Source organism: Diaphorina citri, unplaced genomic scaffold (genome assembly GCF_000475195.1).
Source record: "Diaphorina citri unplaced genomic scaffold, Diaci psyllid genome assembly version 1.1 scaffold77, whole genome shotgun sequence".
NCBI classification, from domain to species: domain Eukaryota; kingdom Metazoa; phylum Arthropoda; class Insecta; order Hemiptera; family Psyllidae; genus Diaphorina; species Diaphorina citri.
Window position 1 is genome coordinate 44,282 of NW_007377514.1, and position 22,248 is coordinate 66,529.

At 34.9% G+C, this 22,248-nt stretch overlaps 1 protein-coding gene across 1 annotated transcript in view; it reads right to left on the reverse strand.

Annotated features, from left to right (window-relative positions):
- LOC103521874 (transcription factor Sox-17-alpha) overlaps window positions 1-10,356 on the reverse strand; it is an 11,924-nt gene extending 1,568 nt beyond the window's left edge. The window contains exons 1-7 of the mRNA XM_008486981.2: window positions 10,318-10,356; window positions 9,618-9,787; window positions 8,843-9,027; window positions 6,182-6,385; window positions 2,146-2,264; window positions 1,371-1,612; window positions 252-369 (exon numbers count right to left, since the gene is read on the reverse strand). Of these exons, the coding sequence (XP_008485203.1) occupies window positions 252-369; window positions 1,371-1,612; window positions 2,146-2,264; window positions 6,182-6,385; window positions 8,843-9,017 (858 nt within the window). The 5' untranslated portion in view covers window positions 9,018-9,027; window positions 9,618-9,787; window positions 10,318-10,356. The remainder of the gene's footprint in view (window positions 1-251; window positions 370-1,370; window positions 1,613-2,145; window positions 2,265-6,181; window positions 6,386-8,842; window positions 9,028-9,617; window positions 9,788-10,317) is intronic.
- Between the last annotated feature and the right edge of the window lie 11,892 nt (window positions 10,357-22,248).

A 22,248-nucleotide genomic window follows, 5' to 3' on the forward strand; every position in this document is an offset into this window, starting at 1 on the left:
TATTTACAAGGGATTATTTCGAACAGCACATTCCTTACGCAGAATGCTCGAGAGACCAACAAAGTTTGGTTATTTTAATGCCAATGCCTTTTGGATAAGACTTTGAAGGCTGTAATTAAGATACCAAATGAGTTCTAGTGAACAAAAGATGCTCAGTTTTCCGTTAGTGCCTAGGTACTGATGGTTGGCTACTGCCATGCCTTCTCAACTAAAAGCCTTGTCTTCTTTCCTAAAAGCCTTGGAGAAAACACATACTGAGGTGGTTTGCTGTTTAATCCTTTTATAATGGTACAATACATGAATACAAAACTTGAGGGGGCCATCATATTTTGGCCCTTTTCTTTGTACGAATATTGACAAAATTGGGCACTGAAAAGAAAGAGAACTTCAAGAGGGGTAAATTCAAAGTGTGATTCCTAAAGAGGACCACATAAAAGGACTCAGAAGATGTAGGTTAGTAGCTGTTGTAAGTATGTAGTTGGCAAAATAAGCTTTAGCTTATACTTAAGTTACGTACTTACATACGTATTACGTAAATAATTATGTAGATAACCATCGACCTTGATGACTAAAGAAATACCTGAATTAAATATCTACATTGAAATCCAATACGGAATTTTCTTTCATGAAATTTGTAGTATTTGTGCAAAAATCGTAGAAAGAGCAGGAGAAGAAGAAATTGCACAATAAAAGCTGTCAGAAGTTATGTGGGGTTTCTCAGACACTTATCTGTCAAAGTTCATTATAAATCCATGTACTCACTGAACTCTGTTACCGCTAATCGCTGTGATGTAAACACGCCATTCGAGTAAATCTGGGTCTTTAAGTGTTTTTCCCACATTAGAGGATCACATCAGGAAACAAACTCAGCGTTTATCACTAGAGAAGGGAGAAATCTGTTGTTTTTGTTTTACCAATTTATTTGATTGTTTTTCTGTATAAGAACCAGGTATTAATGTATAACCTTTCTCTTCTCATCTAAACTGACTCATTCAGATTCTAACTAAAAATTGGTTAAGTAGGTAGGTAGATAGATATTATAGAGTTTCTACCATAAAAAAATACAGAGTTCCATTAAATAAGTCACGTCGAATGTAGGTACCTGGAAATATTATCAAGATCCGAACTTTGTGCTTTGAGAGACCCCGTATATTTTCAATTATGAATTTCAATTCAAATTAATTTTTATGATTTTCACAAAACACCTGAGTGCTTAGTCTTAAAGTCAGTTCTTGTGTCCAAGATATTCATTCATAAGAATTAAGTCGACCCCCTATGTGTGAGAGGATTAGGAGTTTTATATTTTTGTTGAGATGTTAAAAGTTAATAGACTGTTGCATTAGTAATTTGGACTGGTTCTGCAAGTACACCTTGGTGAAGACTGGATCAGACAGATAGTTGTAATTGGTATGGTGAGTGTCCGTGGTTGATGGAGGAGACGTTGTGTTTGCATTAGTAATTTGGACTGGTTTTGCAAGTACACCTTGGTGAAGACTGGATCAGACAGATAGTTGTAATTGGTATGGTGAGTGTCCGTGGTTGATGGAGGAGACGTTGTGTATTGGAAATACGAGTGAGGATATTTCAATGCGGAATCCGATGTTGGTAATATCTGGGAACAATAAATATCTCGAGTTGACAATTTTGTAGATATTACAAAAGTGCGAACCAACCTAGCCCTATTCTATATCCCGGATCGATCCTGTTCTAAAACAAAATCATTTCCCAAATAAGTCGCTGCCATCCTGAAACATGTGTATAAACAAACAACGACTCTGTAGTAAGCGTTCAGCTGAAAAAGAGGGAAAATACTAATTAAAAGTAGGTCACGGCGCGAACGACCTGGTATTCCAGAGTTAAAGCGCATTACTTATAGGAAGAAAAAAAGAAAGAAAAAGTAGGTCACTTGGACAGGAATATGAGCGTCAACATTCGATCATTTGCTGGAGAATACTTACAGGAGAGTGTTGAGAAAGACTACAAAGAGGGAAAATACTAATTTTATTAAAAGTAAGTCACGGCGCGAACGACCTGGTATTACAGAGTTAAAGCGCATTATAGGAAGAAAAAAAGAAAAAAAAAAAGTAGGTCACTTGGACAGGAATATGAGCGTCAACATTCGATCATTTGCTGGAGAATACTTACAGGAGAGTGTTGAGAAAGACTAGGTATAGAGGATTGCTGCTGGGCCTGGGCTTGTGCAGCAACTGCTGAAGCGACCATGCTGTAAGCTGCTGATTGACTGTAATAGTTGTTACTCATGCCTGAAATCAGAGCAAAATTGGAGTCGAAATTAGTCGCAATCGAGGTAGATTTTTCAGAAAAATGACACCATGACCATATGAAAATTTGATTTCTCATTGAAATTTTGGATTAACTCTTCCCCATTTCTAACTAATTTGAATTTTTTTTTTACGTATTTTATATTCTATATTTCTATCAAGTCTTCTTGCATCTTATTTCATCTCCCTTCTCTTCCAAAACAATATGCTTGGGCCTCGTGCTCATTGTATTGTTCAAGTGTGATTGTCTACTTATTTATTCATTTGTTATTGTAGCTATTACATTATAATAATATTTCACACAAATCATTTATTCAGTTTACATTGTAGGACTTTTGAATGCTCGAAACTCTTTACAATGGGAGTGTCTGTCATTAGAATGAGTATTACTTATTGTGATTGTTGTATTTTTTTTTTATATTAATGATATAATGAAATTATTCTCATTGTTGGTTCGTTTTACTACTAGCCCTGCATTTTCGATTGATGATGACAGCAGAACTCTATTTATATTTACTAAAGTTACCTACACTAGATATTTGTCTAACCTTTATTGCTCTTTTATTTTGAGTAGGTAGGCAGTTAGGTACGTGTTAGATTTGTACAGAAATGTAGGTAGATAAACTACTTTTTCATGGACATTTTTAGGAAAAAGAAAAAGGAAGCAAACCTCAAGGTTAGAAATAAAAGATGGAATTTCAATTTCAAAACTGGGATAGTATTTTGACTCGGCTCCCGTTCAGAGATACTTGAAAATTTAAATCATTATATTACCATTGTTAGTTGCTTATTTGAACAATTTATTATTTACGTGGAAAGAAAAGAAATGAAAAATCATTTTCTTTTATGATTTTGTTACTTTTCCCCTTCTCTCTTCTTTCGTATCTACTTACACTGTCATGTTGGTTGTATTTCTTCAAGTTGTAAAGAATATTTTACGCAGAAGAAGGCCTTGTCGATTTGCCAGCACTGCTTTGCATAACCATGTCAACGCTACCTCAGTAAGAGGTAGGGAAAGAATATTTTACGCAGAAGAAGGCCTTGTCGATTTGCCAGCACTGCTTTGCATAACCATGTCAACGCTACCTCAGAAAGAGGTAGGTAATTTTCTCTAGCTCTCACCCAATTTTGACCGTTGGGGTAAAGGGACTTTTCAGTCTAATCCTGGTAGTATAAATGAGGTCTGTTCTATTCTAATGTGTCTACGGCTACCAGAGCAAGTTATTTCCCAACTGAATATTATTGGAAGCTCTCTGTTGTTTTTGTTTTACCAATTTATTTGATTGTTTTTCTGTATAAGAACTAAGTATTTATGTATAACCTTTCTCATCTAAACTGACTCATTCAGATTCTAACTAAAAATTGGTTAAGTAGGTAGGTAGATAGATATTATTGAGTTTCTACCATAAAAAATACAGAGTTCCATTAAATAAGTCACGTAGAATGTAGGTACCTGGGAATATTATCAAGATCCGAACATTGTGCTTTGAGAGACCCTGTATATTTTCAATTATGAAATTCAATTCAAATTAATTTTTATGATTTTCACAAAACACCTGAGTGCTTAGTCTTAAAGTCAGTTCTTGTGTCCAAAATATTCATTCATAAGAATTAAGTCGACCCCCTATGTGTGAGAGGATTAGGAGTTTTATATTTTTGTTGAGATGTTAAAAGTTAATAGAAGTTGTGTTGGAAACATCCTTTAGTTTTATAGTGTAGCACAAGACCAGTGAGCAAGATGAGCTATCAGAAAATAAAAACCGATGGGTTCCTATACACCAAACAAGATTAAAAAACCTGATACACGGCAATCTACTAAAAAAAAACGAACTTGCAAAAACGAAGGCAGGTACTACTGTATTTTTGAAACTTGATATTCAAATTAGATATATTGCCTCTGTTTCGGAGCTTTATGAATGCTGCATTGTCGGTAGCCGTTGTACGAGTATCACTCATCTTTAGCAATCTTGGTCCCGAATCATCGATTTTTAATTTTTAGGTGTGAATCAAGAGGGGCATAATCTGGGAGTCCATCTCGTTTACCACGACTATATTGAGGCACAATACAAGATCTTTACTAAAGAGTACCTTACCCCAAGTAGGTAGGTAGTAGGTACACAGTATGTATCTTTAGCAATCTTGGTCCCGAATCATCGATTTTTAATTTTTAGGTGTGAATCAAGAGGGGCATAATCTAGGAGTCCATCTGGTTTACCACGACTATATTGAGGCACAATACAAGATCTTTACTAAAGAGTACCTTACCCCAAGTAGGTAGGTAGTAGGTACACAGTATGGTGTGCATAAATAACAAGAAATTTGTTCTCAAATTCAAGGTAAATTCTCTTTCCAATAATTCAATATTGACAGGGTTCAAAAGGACAAGGTAGAAAAGATAACTTTTTTCGGAATCTGCTAAAAACAAAAAATCATCTCATATGGGGGCCGTCCATTCCAGTCGTTATGAATCACTCTCCGAAGCTGTTTAACCCATGAGAGCCGAGGCCTACATTAAAGTCACACCAAACTTGACCAAACCCTCCTCTCTTTTTCGCTAACATCTCAGTTGCTCCACGTCATAGTGCATACATCATCTATTAATTAAAAGACATCCATCTATTAATTAGAAAACAAAATTTCCTACTATTTTCACCATTATTTCAATTATTTGATACATGTACTCAATACCGGTCCGGACGTAGAAGCTGTTAAATTTCAGCATGATCCAATTTCAAAAAAAAAAAAAGAAAGAAAAAAAGTTCGGCTCTGATGGGTTAATAAAGGTGAACACAAGCTGCCCAGTTCCGCACATTCTTGAAATGGAAAGAAAAAAAGTTCGGCTCTGATGGGTTAATAAAGGTGAACACAAGCTGCCCAGTTCCGCACATTCTTGAAATGATAGGACTCACACTGAGCCCCTCTGGTGAACCCATGAGTCCAAGCCAGACCCAGCGACGCCTGTGGGTGGTCAGCACCCAACCATATAGAATATAGCGCTGGGCTAGAGCTACTAACTCACATTCCATTGGTGTGATATGATCGGCTGTGTGATGTGTTGCGCATCATTCTTCAAACTACAGGATGGTGCAGACGTTTCCAGGTAGAGGAATTATCAGCACAAGCCAGGTATGTGACTACATGAGTAGGTTATTTAATATGTAATGTATTTATGATTGTTTTTTCTTCTCTCAAACCTGACATAGTTTAGTTTGCCAGAGTGTGAAAAGAGAGCGATTGAACTTCAATCATTAAACACTTCAAGAACTGTGTAAATGTAATCTAATATTGAGGATTCCGAAATTCCACATGTTTTGTGTGTCTAAAATATGACTTAATCTAGAGCTAGACCACAAGAGGTAGGTACTGCGTAGCAAACTTTCATATTGCTAGATTTTTTCCACCTCTACAGTGATCAATTGATTATCTTAGAATAGAATAGAATATACCTTGTTTATCCTGCCCGAATAGGACTGGAAAGTCCCTTTACCCCAGCAGTCTAAACAAGGTCTCGTAAGTTCTCTTTTTGTAGCACATCAGTCATTTCCTTAGATATGAAAAGAAAGCCCAGCTCAAATATGTACATTTTTCGCACTTGAAAGTTTTTTTGTACCAAAGTCTGGTAAAACAGGTGATTTTGATAAAAGAGAACTTTCCCTGTGTTTATTCTGTATGATGAAACAAATTTTGTGGAACATTGCAAGCAACTACCTAACTAGGCATCATCAGCAGTCCATCAGAGATTTAACAGGATAACCATTGGTCATTGTATTTCTATGCATAATACCTGACATATTATGTATTTCTAGTTCTAGGCATAACCTTGACAAGTTTACAACAGGATGTTAATCAAAGAAAATCACCGTCACTTATCAGGCAAAAAGCAGAGACAATTTCTTTACCTGCTCGCAAGGCATCTACAGGGACTGATTGATAGGGGACAGACACGGCAGGGTAAGTGTACCCATCTTTCCTCAAGGTCTTTGGTTTTCTTCGGGGACGGTACTTGTAGTCCGGATGGTCCTTCATGTGCATAGCTCTCAATCTCTTGGCTTCATCGATGTAGGGACGCTTTTCATTCTCGGTTAGGAGTTTCCATTCAGCTCCTGGAAAAAGAGTAGTTTGTTTATTATTTATGGAAGTTTAAGTATGATGATTTAGTAGATATTGTTCTAGAGAACTTCCCTTGACATCTATTTTGAGGGAAAATTTTAATTGAAAAATGCAAAGAAACGTTCCATTTTTCACTCAGGAACTTTTTGGTTAGTTTCTTAATGAGATCTCGCTAAAAAAAAGTATGTACATACATATACACAGATTAAAAGAATATCCACATATCGTCCTACATATTCTGCTTTACTCCCTCAATTTGAAAGGATTTCATTCTCCTCCCTGCCCACTGATTTGTTTTCACATAAGCAATCATCATATTGTTATCATATCACAATACACTTTTCTTTCCCCCCCACGATATGTCGTTTTCAAATTCTTCGTCAATGTTGTTCCCCCATCAGTCTTTCTCTCGTTTCAATGGAAAATAAAACCTAATCCCCAAAAGTAACGTACGAACGGAAATCCCTTGACAATTGAGTTACACTTCGGGAGCAGGAAGAGAAGAAAATCTGGAAATCTGTTTTCCCCCAACTAGATTTTTGCCCCTCGCTCTATTTTCATTCTCATACTCGAAAGTTATTCTGAGGGAAAATGCAAATCACGCGAACCTTCCAAATATTAATATAAGTATTATAATCTGTTCAGTCTAGATCTGTTCATGTATTAATCTGTTTAATTTTATAATACAAATGATGAGAAACTAGGGTCTACGTAGGTAGTGTACTTATTACCTTCATTCATGGTAAAAACAACACCACCAGTCCACCAACAACAGAGTTAAAATTAATATAAGTATTAATCTGTTCAGTCTAGATCTGTTCATGTATTAATCTGTTTAATTTTATAATACAAATGTTGAGAAACTAGGGTCTACGTAGGTAGTGTACTTATTACCTTCATTCATGGTAAAAACAACACCACCAGTCCACCAACAACAGAGTTAAGTAAAACCATGTAAAAAGCTGTCCTATATGTCCACACTCCTATAATTTTGAAGGAATCATCTAAAATCTATGTATATGAAAAATTACCTTTCCGGCCCTGTCCTCTCTTATCACTTCTTTTTTAATGAAAACCATGCTGTAATGTCCAGGAATTTCTTTGATCAAGGTCGAAAAAAACGATATTAAACTACCTACTTGATTTAATTAAAATCATTGATTAGAAAATGGGTTCTGAAATCTAATTTAAAAGTAAATTACTAAATTAAACGAGGTAATGCAAAGTACATATTTAAGAGCCTTGAATATTAAAACTTCTTGCAAGAAGGAAAATTATTGGCTTCTGTTGACAAATGGCGGTATGCCAATGTTGAAAAGTTGCTGCCTGTGTCGGAGTGTCGGTCACAACTAAGAAGGTAGTTGCATGTCCTTTTGTTTTTCTCGTCAAATGTTGATTGGATGATTGGTGTTTTCCTTCAAATAATTACTTCTAAGGTAATTACGTTGTTCATTTATTTTTGTCAGTGCATTGTCAAGTTTGGCAACCATCATCGGTCGTTCGACACCGAACCATTAGGTAAATGTATCACGTAAAGCTGCCACCAAAACAAATCTTGTGTGGAATAAAAAAACTCTTTCCCCTGAAATCCCACCATTCTTCATCTCGTCCTATCTTTTTCCTCTATTATAATAATTATATGAAACAAAAGGCAAAACTTTTCAATCACACACCCAAGCTTTCCAACACTGTTGAAGCACCGAAAGCCCTTTGTTTTCCAACGGATGCTACTTCATTTCTGATGCTTTTGTTTATCACATTATTATTTTCTTTCAAGCTGTTGATGTGCATTGTTTTCAGCGTCCCATTATCATTGTCATTAACACTATTATGGGCATAGTCGCTATCAGCAGCATTATCATCATTATCATTGCTTTCATTTTGTATTATCTTAATTTAGAGCGCGCTATTCTTCACTGTGTTTTGCTACCTATAGTTTTCAGCACAATACGTTTTGTTTCCACCTCTCTTCTCTTTTTTTTTTTAACTCTCACCCTTCTTAATTATTTTAGATCCATCTCCTTGCATATGTCGGCGATATTCCTTGCTTGATCTCATTCATAAAGGATTATTGTTCGGAATACTTCAGAAGCTCCAATATTCGGTGAAAATCGTACAGCTTTTGGCTTTGGTCTTTTGTGGAAGTTTGGGATATCAAACGTGCAGGTGAAAATAGTTCATGTACCTAGTAGCCAGCCGGTATTTAGCGTAGTTATGCGGGGGACGGGGGAGGGAGAGGTGACCTGTTTAATATCTTCCCATCAGATGATTATCCTTTTTAAGATTTTTTTCCAACTATGTTCAAAACTAATGTGAGATGTCACTGAACGTGTGAAGTGGTGCCCAATTTCATAAATATTTACCTACTACTTAAAGGTACCATTGATGAGATTGCTAGACAAAGTTTACTAGAGGAAAAGAATCCAGGAACAAACAAAACTAGAACTTACCTAATCGTTTGGATATTTCCGAGTTGTGCATTTTGGGGTTGTCCTGGGCGATTTTCCTCCGTTGCAGTCGTGACCAAACCATAAAAGCGTTCATGGGTCTCTTGATGTGGTCGTCTATCTTCTTCTCTGGAGAGAGGAGGGTGTTGGGGTAGGTCCCTCCGGAGTTCTCACACATTGTGGCCAGTCTGAAACAAATAGGTTGATACTGTCAGATCAAAAAACAAACTCAAGAAATACCCTTTGGCTGTCTGACCAATCGAGTGGGGTTGATCTATTCCGAATCGAGACATCTTGTCCAACTGCGTACCTTAAGAGTTAGTTACTGGGGGGATAGTAACTATTATAACATTTATTGTGGGTGTGTCAAAATTACTTATGGACACGGAGAGGAAGGTAATTTAATGTGTTGTCTATATTATTTAGTGCCTCTGGCAAAGGTGCCCAAATTTTCTATGGAATGGAAATTAAGTAAGTATATTATCTGATGTTAGTTATCTAATGTTATTTAGTGGATGTGCCTAGAGAACCAAATCTCTTGGTAGCTGATTGGCTAGAAAATGCATCTAGTCCAAATTGATAAAGCAACTTTAGCTTCACAACGTTTGTAATTAACACCTTTGCTTACAAATTACCTTTATTCTACGTAGAAAGTAAATTAATATTGATTTGTTTGAACTCAATTTTATGCAATTAATTGGTAGGTATGCTAAAATTCGATTCACAGTCCCTCCTATTGTTGTAAGTGAAAGTAAGTTAAAATCAAAAAAGCACTTACCTGAAGTAATCAGCTGCTGAAGGATAATGTTGATAATTTCCTGCCACGATGAATTTAGGTTCGTCAAAAGGTAAATCGAAAAATTAATACGGAAATTGAAGTAATAATAATTGAGTATTAATTGAACGTAGTTCACTTCTGAACTTTGAAACACTCAAAAAAGAGAATGACTTTAAAATTTTTAAATGGACCTTGTAATAAAGTGCCTATTTATTTCTTAATTAATTTACTTAACCTGTTTTTCACTGTCAGCTTGTTGAGCAAATGATTACTTTACATCTACTTATAGGTAGATATGATTACTCTTTAGGAAGAATTTTTTTTTCTCCAAAATATTCACTTATAAATATTTATTATATTAGCACAGAATACAAAACTAATAAATCGTTCAAAAACCACAGTCTAAAACCTCCGAAAAAGAAAAATACACGGAAAAATATGCTGTTTTTTGGAACAAAATCTAATAAACTTGTTGGGGGTAATAAAGTGAACTCGGGTTTCGGGTCATATTATCACAGAGAAGTTGTAGAAGTAGAAGCAGAGAGTTTCACCCACTTCTCCGCGTCTCTCTTGAGAATATTCCTGGGGTTCTCCCCCACACTACTGAGACGGGCAGAGGCGGGATCTATTGTATTGTTGTTCTTATTGGCTTGTTCACTAAACTCCAACTCCCAGAGAAAACCCAGAAATAAAATAATACCTCGGAGTGTTTTGTTATGTAGAACTTTTTTGTTGTTTTGTTTTTATTTCTAAAGTATTTGTTTATGTATTCTTTCTTATTTCTATTTTTTATTAATCTGAACCATTTGGTATCTTGATCTTATGTTTGTTGTATTTTTTTATTAATTTTGAAGGAATCATGTAAGATCTATGTATATGAAAAAGTACCTTTCCGGCCCTGTCCTCTCTTATCACTTCTATTTTAATTAAAACCATGCTGTAATGTCCAGGAATTTCTTTGATCAAGGTCGAAAAAAAAAAACGATATTAAACTACCTACTTGATTTAACTAAAATCATTGATTAGAAAATGGGTTCTGAAATCCAATTTAAAAGTAAATTACTAAATTAAACGAGGTAATGCAAAGTACATACTTAAGAGCCTTGAATATTAAAACTTCTTGCAAGAAGGAAAATTATTGGCTTCTGTTGACAAATGGCGGTATGCCAATGTTGAAAAGTTATATTACCTCCCGTTCGACTCAATTTATCAGAGAAACTGTGTACTTTTTTCTCTCCCCTATTTGAATAGTAAATAGAGTAGGCGTTTTGTTATTTGTTTTACACTAGGTATAACTTTGTAATGATTCTATTTATTCTTCGTTCTCTTTCTTTCTTCCTTTGTCAATGGCGTGAATACGGCAAAGTGTGTATTTGATCAATGATCACTTGTCCGAAGGACGGCTCGTGGTTCGCTGCGAATGGAGCACTGGTCAAAGATGTTATGAAAATCGTCAGTACAACACTGCGTCAGAAGTATTTTGGGGAATCTTTTTTGTTTTCTATGGCAGGATATTAGGTTGCATGAGTCCCTATAAATATAAGTCGGTATGTAGTAAGTACCTACATAATATTAGATGAGAGTAGGTAAGTAGGTAAATAATATGAGATATATTTCTCAGAGCAAATCACTTTTTGTCAATACACGCGCCGCAGTTTAAAATAAATATAAACATAAATAAAAATCAATTAAATTTAGAACATTGTTATTTTAATTAAATTTTTTTCGACAACAGGAACCGCTATAACAAGATTTTTGTGTGGACGAGGGTGTGGGAGCTTCTTACAATGGGCCTCCCCATACCCCCCTCACTTTTCTCTATTGATAACACCCCACACTGTTTATGATTGAATTTCACAATACAGTAAAAAAAAAAAAAAAAATCAGGGTGTTTAGGCATATTGTTATTTACTTTTGGGAAATATGTTTTTTTTTTTTTTTTTTTTTTTTCATAAATTTGACATTTTCAAGTGCTCTTTTGAGATTAAGCGCTTTTCTGTCTTCTCCAAATCCAATTTAATCGTTTTCTGTCTGTGAAATTGAAATATTCAACATGGTACAGCTATAGTAGCTACACGCTGGTCTCCTATTTTTCAGCCTGCACTTTCATACTGAAGGGTCTGAACGTAGTTGGGGTACCTTAAATGGGGTAGTTTTCCCGCAAAAGTAATAGCATGTAGGAAATCCCCCCTCTTTCTTAAGACGCAACCGGTTTTGCACGACAATAGAACTTTTTTGTTGTTTTGTTTTTATTTCTAAGGTATTTGTTTATGTATTCTTTCTTATTTCTATTTTTTATTAATCTGAACCATTTGGTATCTTGATCTTATGTTTGTTGTATTTTTTTATGTTTATAGAGTTTTTTTTCTTCTACAATTCGACGTAGTACATAATCTCTTTTTTGTGTCTAAGTTATTGGTTATGGCAGATGCAAATATTCTACTATCTTGTTCTTATAATATAAGATTACTACTTGGTTTATGCTTATGCCTAGATGTTTTACTTGGATTTTTATCGCCCATACCTACCCAGCCAAGATCATATTATCTATCTTCCTATTTATTTTTTATTTACTTTTTTCCCAGAGTTATGGCTTCCGAAGATGGATCGTACTTATATCTAAGAATCTCGCATACCCTGGTGAATAAATAGTAAATCCTTAGGCCTCAACATCAGGTTATGTTTGGTTTGGTCTGTGTTTTCTAGAGGGATGGGGACATCAGATTTGGTTTTCATTTAAAAGTGTCTAATTAATCTTGTTATCAAAGATTGGTTTTAAGTTTTAACTATAGGGCGAATAATGGGTATTCATCTAGACATGAAGACCATGACTGCATTTTTTCACAACTGCAGGTAATTTAGGTGTTACCTTATATCGAAGTTTTTTTTTTTTCTTTTCATTCCAATATGGTGGAAAACTACGCGAGAGAGAGAGAGAGAGTGAGAGCGTGTTCCTTACCCTGGATTACTCTATCAGGTTAATACCTTATTAGAATATTTAGCCAAGCATGTCGAAAATGTCAACTCATGCAAGGAGGGAAAAATGAACGTCAATAATAATAAGGAAAAAGATTATAAGTGAAAGTGAGAGGGAGGGAGAGGGGGAGGAGGGAGAAGGGGAGAAAGAGAAGGGGGAGAGAGAGAGAGAGAGAGAGGACATGTGGAAATAAAAAATCAGTTCGAATAAAAAAGGAGTGAATAAAGACTTAACAGCATCAGTACACTCAGAAGGAGTGAGAGAGAGAGAGAGAGAGAGAGAGAGAAAAAAAAAGAGTGTGAGGAAAAAGGAGGAAGAGAGTTCGAAACTTTGAAAGTTAGAATTGGTGTGAGGTAGGTAGGTAGTGAGAAATGGGAGAGAGAGAGAGAGAGAGAGAGAGAGAGAGACGGAGGAGCTACTTCTCATAATTATTATCATTCTCTCGAAAAGTTTAACATAATAAAATTTTAACAATCCTGTGAAAAGTTTTCCTTCTGCTGCTGCTTCTTCTTTCTTCTCCTTCTACGTTTTTCTCCTCCTTCTACTTCTCTGTCACCTCCATCTCCTTCACTTCGTCCTCCTTTTCCTTTTCTAGCTCTATTCGTGTGTCTATCCCATCACTGAACATGTCGATACTGACTCCCTTGGGTTCGAGTTAGTTCTCCCTGTCTCCCAATAAACACATCAAATAATTTTATTGAAGTGACTTGGCGTCCGCCGATGCTCACCAACCATTCGATCAATTTTCCTAAAACAAACACCGATATTACCTCTCTTCTTTCTTCTCCTTCTACGTTTTTCTCCTCCTTCTACTTCTCTGTCACCTCCATCTCCTTCACTTCGTCCTCCTTTTCCTTTTCTAGCTCTATTCGTGTGTCTATCCCATCACTGAACATGTCGATACTGACTCCCTTGGGTTCGAGTTAGTTCTCCCTGTCTCCCAATAAACACATCAGCAAATAATTTTATTGAAGTGACTTGGCGTCCGCCGATGCTCACCAACCATTCGATCAATTTTCCTAAAACAAACACCGATATTACCTCCCGTTCGACTCAATTTATCAGAGAAACTGTGTACTTTTTTCTCTCCCCTATTTGAATAGTAAATAGAGTAGGCGTTTTGTTATTTGTTTTACACTAGGTATAACTTTGTAATGATTCTATTTATTCTTCGTTCTCTTTCTTTCTTCCTTTGTCAATGGCGTGAATACGGCAAAGTGTGTATTTGATCAATGATCACTTGTCCGAAGGACGGCTCGTGGTTCGCTGCGAATGGAGCACTGGTCAAAGATGTTATGAAAATCGTCAGTACAACACTGCGTCAGAAGTATTTTGGGGAATCTTTTTTGTTTTCTATGGCAGGATATTAGGTTGCATGAGTCCCTATAAATATAAGTCGGTATGTAGTAAGTACCTACATAATATTAGATGAGAGTAGGTAAGTAGGTAAATAATATGAGATATATTTCTCAGAGCAAATCACTTTTTGTCAATACACGCGCCGCAGTTTAAAATAAATATAAACATAAATAAAAATCAATTAAATTTAGAACATTGTTATTTTAATTAAATTTTTTTCGACAACAGGAACCGCTATAACAAGATTTTTGTGTGGACGAGGGTGTGGGAGCTTCTTACAATGGGCCTCCCCATACCCCCCTCACTTTTCTCTATTGATAACACCCCACACTGTTTATGATTGAATTTCACAATACAGTAAAAAAAAAAAAAAAAATCAGGGGGTTTAGGCATTTTTTTTTTTTCTTTTGGGGAATATGTTTTTTTTTTTTTTTTTTTTTTTTTTCATAAATTTGACATTTTCAAGTGCTCTTTTGAGATTAAGCGCTTTTCTGTCTTCTCCAAATCCAATTTAATCGTTTTCTGTCTGTGAAATTGAAATATTCAACATGGTACAGCTATAGTAGCTACACGCTGGTCTCCTATTTTTCAGCCTGCACTTTCATACTGAAGGGTCTGAACGTAGTTGGGGTACCTTAAATGGGGTAGTTTTCCCGCAAAAGTAATAGCATGTAGGAAATCCCCCCTCTTTCTTAAGACGCAACCGGTTTTGCACGACACTACAATTATGTGTTCAATATTGCATACTCACCCCTATTTACGGGAGAGTTTTACCCATTAGAAAAGTGATTTTCTTGGTTTCTTTTGACATGAAAACGTGACTAATACTTTGGTTTTTACGTTACGTACTGACACTGATATTAGCAGCCGGCGTTTCCAGTTCCAATAGATTGGGTAGTTAATGGTATCTATCTAAGGATTCTAAGGCACCTGTTTACCTATTAAACTTCTGAACGTTTCTATCTGACGCAAGAGACCAAATAAATTTCTGAATGGCTAAAGGGAAAAAATACTACAAAGCGAGTGTAGCTAATAAATGGAGACTCCATTGATAAAAGTGCCATATTAAATAGGTAGAGATGGGTCCTCCGCACTGTCCTATAAATTAAGGCCGAAGAAACAACAAACAAAAAACCCGAAACAGTCGGTGTTTTCAGTCTTTTAAAGATGGAAAAAATGTAAGAAGTAGAAAAAACAACATCATATATTATTTTTAAATAAATATCAATAGGTATAAATTATATTCTCAAAGAATTTTTATTGGAATTATTAATAAAATTATGAATATAACATGTTTATGGCAAATGTATCAAAGAAAGGACACGATATGGACATTTCTGGTGTCATGGCCGAAATGGCATGGGGTTCCTGTTGCCAGAGTTACAAGCAATGCCTACACTCCTTAATATAATTTTGAAATAATTCCCTTTATTTCATGATACATATGTACTTATAGATTCCGTACCTACACCTTTTTAATTTTGTCAATGCATTTGATTTTGCAGGGTAATTATTGTAGATTCATATAATGGACATTGGACATAATGGTCCCAAAGTTAAATGTCCTGATTTTCGTTCGTATGTCCTACATTTGAGGCACTGGACATACTTGCACTTCAGAACTTAAAAGGAAACATTAAATCAAATGTCCGATTTCCTGTGTGTCCTTCTTATTCTTCTTGCTTTTATTCTTTTCTTATATTAAAATGATTCTCCAATTCTACTTTGTGCCCGAACAATAGGATTAATCAAAGAGAAGAGAAAGAATTCAGAGGAGAGAAAGAAATACAAGAAATATGACAAGGAGGTTTTGAGAGGTTGGTACTCGAGGTTCTCATGAGATGGTCAGGGCTGGTGACAAAAAAAGTTAGGTACTTCTGTGGCCTCAGCGGGTAAAGGCCGTAAAGAGCGCGGCAAACATCGATCATAGCATCATAGTGGGTTTGGAGAGATATCGAAAACAAAATTGTAATACAAAGTATGTATATGTTACGGTAAATGTAGAAAATTGGTAATTTTGAAAAATTACCGGTGATTCTTCACAATCACCAAACTTGCTGGTAAAAGTAAGAAATTTTTCTAAATTTCTTACTTTTACCGGTTATTCTTTAAAATCACCAATGCTCAGTGGTAAATGTAGAAAATAAAGATTTCTAATTCTCTTTTGAAGTTAATATTACCATAGCCAAACCCCTCTTTAAAATTGCAAAATAATTACTATGGCAATGTACCTTATAAATGCCGCTCTTGTCTAATTACTAATTTCAACTTTCATGACATCAAACTTTTTCAATAGATTGTGTTCTAGAGGTGTTTTACCAACTATTTTAGACTTGCTTTCATTCACTTTCTGTATCAAACTTTGGTACTTATCTTTAGTAAGAAAAACTGCGTTTTGTTTTTTCTTGGCCATCACTTCAAGCACTTTTGAATTAAAACGCTCCTCCATTGCGATGGCCCACTGAAGAGTTCTACTATTCGAAATCAACGAAAAAAATCAAGAGAATAAAATTTATTCACTCCAGTAAGTAAAAAAAAAACACACTTTCATTAAACCTGAAGATTCAAAACACCTGATGATTGTTGAAACTAGTTACCACGAGATGAAACACATAAGATACAATGGGATGTTTGCAGCCCAAATGGGGCTATTTGCACTCAGTCGTTCCTGATTGGATTTCCTACATTTACCAAGGCCCTCTGGTAATTGTGAAAAATAACCGGTAAATGTGAGAAATAATGAGTTTTATAGAATTATTTCTTACATTTACCAATGACAGTGGTAATTGTGAAAAATAACCGGTAATTTTTCACAATGACCAGATTTTCTACATTTACCGTAACATATATACTCACTGACGCTTGTCGCCTACCTTACAGCTACGGCTCGTTAAGCCAGCCACTCACTATCAGGTAGACCTGACAGGTACGGCTGAAAAGGTCCGCCTGTAAGATCTACCTAATACGTTATAGTGAGTGGCTGGCGTTATGAGTCCGTGCTTTGAGAGAATTCCATTTTTACTTCTTTTAGCCTTCAAGAGAAATGAATTACTAACTTGTCTTATTTCTTCTCTTCGGAGTACTAAACGGACATCGTTTCTCGGGCCTGTTTTTCATTCAAGGGGCAGCATCACCTTCTTCTTCTGCTCGGTTTCGTATAATAAGCATCACGTAAGGTAATCAGTGGTATGAACTGGGTCCTCCGGCGTCCCTTTGTCTGAGGGTGCGAGGTGCACTACAGGGGGGGGCTACAGCAGCAGCCCGAGCTAGCAACCAGTTGGCACCCCTGCTGCGCGCCTATACTGTCACTTGAACAGTTTATTCCTTCAGTATTATCCTTTTCAGAGGATCTAGAAGGTGTAGTAAACTATTTGGTGGGTAATTAATAACAACAAAATAAATAAGGAGCTTCGATATTGTTGTGTGGAGACGAAGCGACGCCGATCTCAAGTATGGATTAGTAGATCTATAGCTAGCTGCTGGACCTAGAATTCTTCTAAAACGTTTGGATACCTTTCCCTTTAAGAATGGGTTGAATGGTATTGAAAATTATGTTTCTGTATAATTGTTTTAGATGGAGTGTACCTAGAATTTACGAATATTTTACTTTCCTTATCCGTAGGTACTTAATAAAAGCTCTGAAAATATTAGTTCATTACAATACATAAAAGGAATGTGTGCTATGCCAGATTGGATCAAGTCTGTATGGGTTACTTCTTCTTCTTTGTGTGCCATGTCCATTACTGGACGTTGGCGATCAAATTGGCTAAATCATTATTATCCATTACTTTAGCAAACAGCGTTGAATGAGATTCCTGGAACCATTCTCTACGATTTTGCATCCATGATTTCCTTTTTCTACCTCTCCCCCTACTCTCCTTAACTTTCCCTTTAAGAATGGGTTGAATGGTATTGAAAATTATGTTTCTGTATAATTGTTTTACATGGAGTGTACCTAGAATTTACGAATGTTTTACTTTCCTTATCCGTAGGTACTTAATACTTAAAAGCTCTGAAAATATTAGTTCATTACAATACATAAAAGGAATGTGTGCTATGCCAGTGTTTCCCAAAAATTACAGGAGGGTACCTACCTTTATATTTTTACTGGGCGATTTTGTGATTTAGTAAGTAAGTTTATTCTTTGTTGGTGGTTCTGATAGTGGGCCCAATGGTGAGAATGCTGCAGAATTTGCCAAATTTTGACAGGCAGAGGTTATTCATGATGAAATAGAAGTGCTTTAGGATTAGGAGGTTTGTACGTATAAAATTGTTATTATTATTTTTTTTTTTTTTTTTTTTTTTTTTTTTTTTTCTCAAAAATTTTTTTTTATTTTTATTTTTTTTTAAAAAAAAAAAAATATTAAAGCTGGAGCCTAGGCTAACAATACGCGTTCTAATGAACATGCCTTTGTATTCATATTTATCATCATCAAAGCGCCTGGAATATGATTCGACAACAATTCCAAACACAATATCAACAATGAAAGAATTCGATAAGTCAATGTTTTCTTATACCTATTCTCCATGCGTGTTTCAATAGCCGTGGAACCGTGGATATCACTTAGAGGTATTACAATGTGATCTAGGCATGTTTTAGATTTAGATTTAGACTATTGGTGATTATAACTTATTACACCTCACAGCCTTACACCATGTTTGTACATACCAACTTATGTTGATGATAAAAAGAATGATAGGTAGGTACCTACCTACCCAAACATAATTTATTATCGACTGGCTAATTGGTCTGAATATGTATGTTGGTAGGTTTGTAATGCACCCTCTCATGAAATGTATTTCATCAATTAAAATACCGCGGGTTTAGGTACCTATGTACGTAGCTCTTTAAATACCTAGGAAAGTTTTGAACCTTTTTTTTATAATTATAAAAGAGAAAATAGGATTACTTGGATTTTACTTAAAAAAGAAGTAGAAAAAAAAAACTCAAATTTTTACATAAATAATGTTAAATAAGAATCTTCTTTCCTTTCTTCTCAAGTGTTAAAAAATCATGTTCGACAGAAAGCCGTAAACATAACGCTCTCATAACTGAATGTTCATCTCTAATATGTTACTGTATTTTAATTGAATAATTTTGCAATACAATTGCTGTCGATCCAGATTAAAATCAAGAAATGGATTTACAGGGTGGACGTGAATTGTCGAAGATTTTGTGCACAGTGAGATTAATAAAAGAGAAAATAGGATTACTTGGATTTTACTTAAAGAAGAAGAAGAAGAAGAAGAAGAAGAAGAAGAAGAAGAAGAAAAAAACTCAAATTTTTACATAAATAATGTTAAATAATAATCTTCTTTCCTTTCTTCTCAAGTGTTAAAAAATCATGTTCGACAGAAAGCCGTAAACATAACGCTCTCATAACTGAATGTTCATCTCCTATGTTCGTATTTCACAATCAAATGATACACATTTATTTTTCTCATTCTAAAAGAACAATAATGAAAATGTCTAATAAGGGATTTGTTACACAAACGTGTTTCTCAAGTCCAGTTTTTTCCCTGTCGAGAAAATCGGCGCAGTTGCTTATTTTGTCATTTATTTACATTTCTTCAAGTATTCCATGACAGTTATTGCTCAAGACATGTGACTTCGACCTTTTGAATAAATATCAAATGGTAACAATTGCTTTTTAAGTAGGGGGGATTATTATGAATAAATATTTTATTGTAACGGAGTCATTTATTTGATTATTTGTAAGTAAAAAAGAAATTAAAATTAACCTTTTCCTAGGATTATTATGAATAAATATTTTATTGTAACGGAGTCATTTATTTGATTATTTGTAAGTAAAAAAGAAATTAAAATTAACCTTTTCCTCTTGCTCTACCTATATTTTATTTATTTTTAATTTTCTTCTTTCCATTTTCCGAAGAGAAATGACAATGGATTTTTGAACAATGATGGGGAGATCGCTAAAGTTGTAAGGGAGGGTCAAAGGTATTTTTGTCAAAGAAAAAACTGATCTACATTGGGCTGTTTTGTTGTTTTCCCTAATCGAGTGCCTACTCAAAAATATCTTCTCAGGCTAAAGACTAAGAGGTTATTACAGATCCGGAGTAGCTTGTAACCCCCAAATTTGTGGTTAAGAAAGCTTATGGTCATATCACAGATCTAGTCCTCTAGGACAACATTGTCGGCTCATTTTGATCTCTGTTGAAATTCGACTTGAAAGGCTAAGGTGAAGAAGACATTGATGTAGTAAGAAAAGTGTTGGACTTGGACTTTTGGTCGTATTACCTCCGATTTGATCAATTTTCTTTCCTTTTCCAAGATATCTGTAGAAACTAGAAAACCTAATGCCTACTCATTTCAGTTGGTAATTTGTGCCCGTGGGAGCAATGAGAAATCTTTGTCAGTCCAATCCCTATGTTCGTATTTCACAATCAAATGATACACATTTATTTTTCTCATTCTAAAAGAACAATAATGAAAATGTCTAATAAGGGATTTGTTACACAAACGTGTTTCTCAAGTCCAGTTTTTTCCCTGTCGAGAAAATCGGCGCAGTTGCTTATTTTGTCATTTATTTACATTTCTTCAAGTATTCCATGACAGTTATTGCTCAAGACATGTGACTTCGACCTTTTGAATAAATATCAAATGATAACAATTGCTTTTTAAGTAGGGAGGATTATTATGAATAAATATTTTATTGTAACCGAGTCATTTATTTGATTATTTGTAAGTAAAAAAGAAATTAAAATTAACCTTTTCCTTGAAACTTTTGAACTAGACATCAAAAGAATAACTGCCCTTTAAACTGGACCTTTCAAGTGAACCTAACAAGACCCGGGCAAGACCTTTTCCTTTGTACTTCCCTACTTGACCCTTTTCTTCTCGACATTTGGACGTTTCAAAAGTCAAATGTTAATTAACTGTTTAGATTGAAAGTGAGGATAAGTGAATCATAGTCATGTTAATTTGGTCAGCATGTTTTCAAAGTATCAATTTCAACAGGTTTCTGTCAATGATATTTCATGTTTAATTCATATGATTTCACTTGGTTTTAATCCAATTTACTTTATTTGAATGACTTAGTTTTGTAGTTTGTGTGTATAATTTCACAAACAAACCATCTCATGAATTAGTTACTGTTACTGAGAAATCCTCTCACGCAGATAGTAGCAAAAGCCCAGTCTATAAGAATAATTAAAATATCATGATTAATTTATTTAAACAAGTAGATCTGTTTATTTCTCGCATAATATATTAGCATTTTAACCATCACAAGTTGTATTACCTACTTGCTTTTTGATTCTGACATAGCTAATTATGCAAGGTGTATTTTCCCAGCACTTTCATACTTTACTGGACTGAGCTTTGTTTTGTATGAGAAAACGAAAAGCCCAGTCTATAAGAATAATTAAAATATCATGATTAATTTATTTAAACAAGTAGATCTGTTTGTTTCTCGCATAATATATTAGCATTTTAACCATCACAAGTTGTATTACCTACTTGCTTCTTGATTCTGACATAGCTAATTATGCAAGGTGTATTTTCCCAGCACTTTCATACTTTACTGGACTGAGCTTTGTTTTGTATGAGAAAACCTTCAACCGTTCTTCCAATTTGTCATTTGAATCACTCAATAACTTTGAAGATATATGGTACATATCCATCCATTGATCAAAATATGTACTCACATCTAGCTTCTCCATAAAATTTTAGATTTTTAACATATTTCATAGAAGTTGAACCTTTAGGGCTGTTTGCCCCTACACCTAAGCCTCTGAGTGGGCTTTTTGTGTATGCTTATGGGAATTAGTTTAAGTATGGTTTCTGGTGTCATGGCCGAAATGGCATGGGATTCCTGTTGCCAGAGTTACAAGCAATGCCTACACTCCTTAGTATAATTTTGAAATAATTCCCTTTATTTCATGATACATATGTACTTATATTTATGATACATATGTACTTATAGATTCCGTACCTACACCTTTTTAATTTTGTCAATGCATTTGATTTTGCAGGGAAATTATTGTAGATTCATATAATGGACATTGGCCATAATGGTCCCAAAGTTAAATGTCCTGTTTTTCGTTCGTATGTCCTACATTTGAGGCACTGGACATACTTGCACTTCAGAACTTAAAAGGAAACATTAAATCAAATGTCCGATTTCTATCTAGAGCTTCTCCATAAAATTTTAGATTTTTAACATATTCATAGAAGTTGAACCTTTAGGGCTGTTTGCCCCTACACCTAAGCCTCTGAGTGGGCTTTTTGTGTATGCTTATGGGAATTAGTTTAATAACTAGGTTGGTGGCAAC